Source organism: Notothenia coriiceps, unplaced genomic scaffold (assembly GCF_000735185.1).
Source record: "Notothenia coriiceps isolate Sejong01 unplaced genomic scaffold, NC01 NC01_scaffold00037755, whole genome shotgun sequence".
NCBI classification, from domain to species: Eukaryota; Metazoa; Chordata; class Actinopteri; order Perciformes; family Nototheniidae; genus Notothenia; species Notothenia coriiceps.
Genome location: NW_011370456.1, coordinates 1 through 3,340, shown reverse-complemented (window position 1 = coordinate 3,340; position 3,340 = coordinate 1). Strand labels below are relative to the sequence as shown.

The 3,340-nt window shown below is 41.6% G+C and overlaps 1 protein-coding gene across 1 annotated transcript; it reads left to right on the top strand.

Annotated features, from left to right (window-relative positions):
- LOC104967799 (pro-opiomelanocortin-like) lies at positions 1–1,421 on the top strand. The gene is made up of 4 exons (XM_010797329.1): positions 1–73; positions 181–282; positions 536–656; positions 851–1,421. Exons 3-4 carry the CDS (start codon positions 540–542, stop codon positions 1,283–1,285), a joined length of 552 nt encoding a protein of 183 aa, XP_010795631.1. The 5' UTR covers positions 1–73; positions 181–282; positions 536–539; the 3' UTR covers positions 1,286–1,421.
- The last annotated feature ends 1,919 nt before the right edge of the window (positions 1,422–3,340 follow it).

Genomic DNA, 3,340 nt, shown 5'->3' with positions numbered 1-3,340 from the left:
CCCCGACTGACTGACTGGATCCTGGAGGGAACGGAAACTAACCGAGAGAATTAAAGACTGTCCAGAACAACAGGTATGATATAAGCTCATACCTGTGTGTGTGTGTGTGTGTGTGTGTGTGTGTGTGTGTGTGTGTGTGTGTGTGTGTGTGTGTGTGTGTGTGTGTGTCCTTGGCTGCAGGTATATAAGTCGGTCAGATCGACGGAGCAGCACAGAAGAGGAGCGGGCAGCGAGAAAACACACCGCGATAAAAAGAGAAGAAGAAGAAGAAGAGACAACGTGGTGAGATTATTATTATTATTATTATTTTATCTTTCTCTTTTAAATGTATATATATATTTTAATTTAAATATATTATTTCTTTTATTTTGTATTATTCTATGTACGTATGTATAACAAATATTAAAAATTAATTAAATGTAAATCCATTATTTTATGTTCATCGTTTAAATAAAAATGCACATATAAATCCTATTATCTATATTTATTATGTTTAAAAAATAGTGTCCGTATGTTCTTGTCTCTGATTGGCCAGGAGAATGATTCCTACGTGGCTATTGGTTGTGCTGGTGGTGGTGGGCGGGGCTAGAGGAGCTGTCAGTCAGTGCTGGGAGCATCCGAGCTGCCAGGACCTGAGCTCTGAGAGCAACATGCTGGTAAAGCTTTAATATTTATTACAATTTTTTTAAATACTATATATTACATTTTTCTGATCACTCTTGATGTTGTTTTATTTACTGATTTCTTTTATTTAATTAATACATTTTAGTTTGTTTGCACATTTGTTGATTTTATGGGAAAAATCAGGAATGAAATCAGGATATATTTGATATTTACCTCTTTCCTGCAGGAATGCATCCAGCTGTGTCACGATGACCTCACAGCGGAGAACCCTGTCATACCTGGCCCCGCCCACCTGCAGCCCCCCCCTCCGTTAGACTCCTCCCCCTCCTCTTCCTCCCCCTCCCCTCTAGAGGCAAAGCGCTCGTACGCCATGGAGCATTTCCGCTGGGGGAAACCTGTGGGAAGGAAAAGACGCCCGGTCAAAGTGTTTTCTGATGACGAGGAGGAAGGGGAGGAGCCTGCGGAGGAGGAGGAGCTGAGGAGGCGGGGCTTAAATGAGGAAGAAGTGATGAAGAAGGACGAGTCGTACAAGATGAAGCACTTCCGATGGGGCTCCCCTCCCAAAAGATACGGAGGATTCATGAAGAGTTGGGACGAGAGAAACCAGCGTCCGTTGATCACGCTGTTCAAGAACGTGATCAATAAGAGCGAGCAGCAGTGAGGAGGCTTCTCATTGGCCGAGAGCCTCGTTAGAAGACTAATCAGTCGACCAATGGAAAGGCTCGGATGCTGAGTGACTGGAAGAGAAGAAGTTTATTGATTTCTGTAAATAACTGTGAAGGATGTGAGAGAATAAAGAGAGGTTTGCAAGCAAGATGAAACTTTCATTATTATTTAAAACATTCATTTTAGAGTTGTTTATTAATTAAAGTCTTACCTGAATTTCCCTCCAAAAGCGCACAGCAGTGAGGGGGCGGGGCCTACTGAGTCTCGTTAGCAGACTAATCAGTCGACCAATGGAAAGGCTCGGATGCTGAGTGACTGTTGAATTCTGTAAATAACTGTGAACGCAAACAGAGCGCAAGCAAGATGAAACGTCTACTGCTTTTTATACTTTCATTATTATATTAAAAGAAACATCAATTAGAGTTATTAATGAATAAATATCCTACCTGAGTTCCCTCCAGGTGAATCGTGATACAGGAAGAAGCATCAGGTGTTTAGGAAGTATAAAAACACAATGCAATAGAGCGGTGCAGTGACGCGTCCTCAAACCCCGCAGGAAGCTGCACCTTTCGTTCAGCCGGATCATCTCCACACGTCTACTTTTATAATGTTCTAATCATAAATCTAATGTCCAGAAGCTAAATGCTAACGTGATGCTATAAAGGAACTACAGCCGAGTCCAGCAGCACGACTTCAACGTCACGCCAACTTCAGATCCATATTCAAACACACAGATTCTAGATGGAACGAGTTGAAGCGTTTGTTTGAACAGTCTGCAGGAGGCAGGGACTTGCTTTCAAGCAGAACAGAAACTAACTTAGAGGAGTGTTTACGTGTTCGGTGTAATGACGTACAACGGCCTCCACGACTTCTGTAGTCCTATTCAGCCACTTGGTAACAACCATCGTTTCTCAGACACGTCCACTCTTCAGAAATCACTGCTGATGATTTAATGTAGAACAAAACGTGATCCGTCTCTTCAATGTGTCTCAACCAACAGCTAGTTTCCTAAATCCTACGGAGAGATCCCATTGGCTCTGAGACGAGGGAACAGGAAGTGGAGAAATGCTGACTCACTTCTGGGTTTAGGACTCGTCACTGCACCGCTCTATAGCATGGATGTATAATAAGAACTTGATACAGCGTGGGAGGAGGGGCCTCGTTCATTCCTATGAGAGTTGCTCATTGGCGCATGATGACAAAATGGCCCAACTTTTGAGAGAGCGAAACGTCACGAAAGTATTCATATAATCATATGATGCGTTCTTATTGTGCGTCCATGAGTAGAGGTGAAACTCACGTAGCACTGAACACGTCACATGACCGTGCCGGGCGCCCTTCCTGGGGGCTCGGTCTGACGGACCATGTAAGTAATAAGAAAACAGAAAACAGATTCTTATTCATTAGTTTGTGTTTATTTGTTCAGATAAACAAAAGCAAAGGAGTCTTAAAGCCCCTGGAAACAATTGGAATATTCTCTACTACGACACAACCAACAAACAAGAAGGGAAACGTCACATTGAAAATAACAATATTATAATATAATGGACCTTTAAAGTCACATTTAATTACAACTGAAAACAGAACACAGAACTTGAATAAAGTGAATGATTGTGATGTTCTCCAGCAACAGGAGCGAGCTGTGATTCCCTCAGTGCAACACGGGCTCCTCAAAGATCTTTCACGGATGCATCGTCTGCAAAATGTCCTCAAAGATATAAATGTCTACAAATGTAGGAGAACATTATTAGAAAAAGAGCAATTTATGTAGAAATGAAATAATGTGAAGAAAAAAAATGTCTGTTTTATTTTGGACAACAAATGTAGAAAAAGTATTTTTATTTTTTAACAATTAATATTCAAATGTATTTAGTTCGTAGGAAAAAATCTGTTTATTTATTACTATTTATTTAATGTATTTGTAGCACCTGAGGGTCTATAGACACACCTGAGGGTCTACCTGGGTTAATAGACACAGAGGTCGGGGAACTTCATCTCGTGGAGCGGCGTGGAGCGAGGAGGAGAGAAATCAGACGGAGAGGGACGAGGA

Bases quoted from the DNA above. Each gene is read 5' to 3' on its own strand.
- LOC104967799 (XM_010797329.1), top strand. From the start codon at position 540: ATGATTCCTACGTGGCTATTGGTTGTGCTGGTGGTGGTGGGCGGGGCT. The intron at 657-850 runs GTAAAGCTTTAA...TCTTTCCTGCAG, and splicing joins GCTCTGAGAGCAACATGCTG to GAATGCATCCAGCTGTGTCA.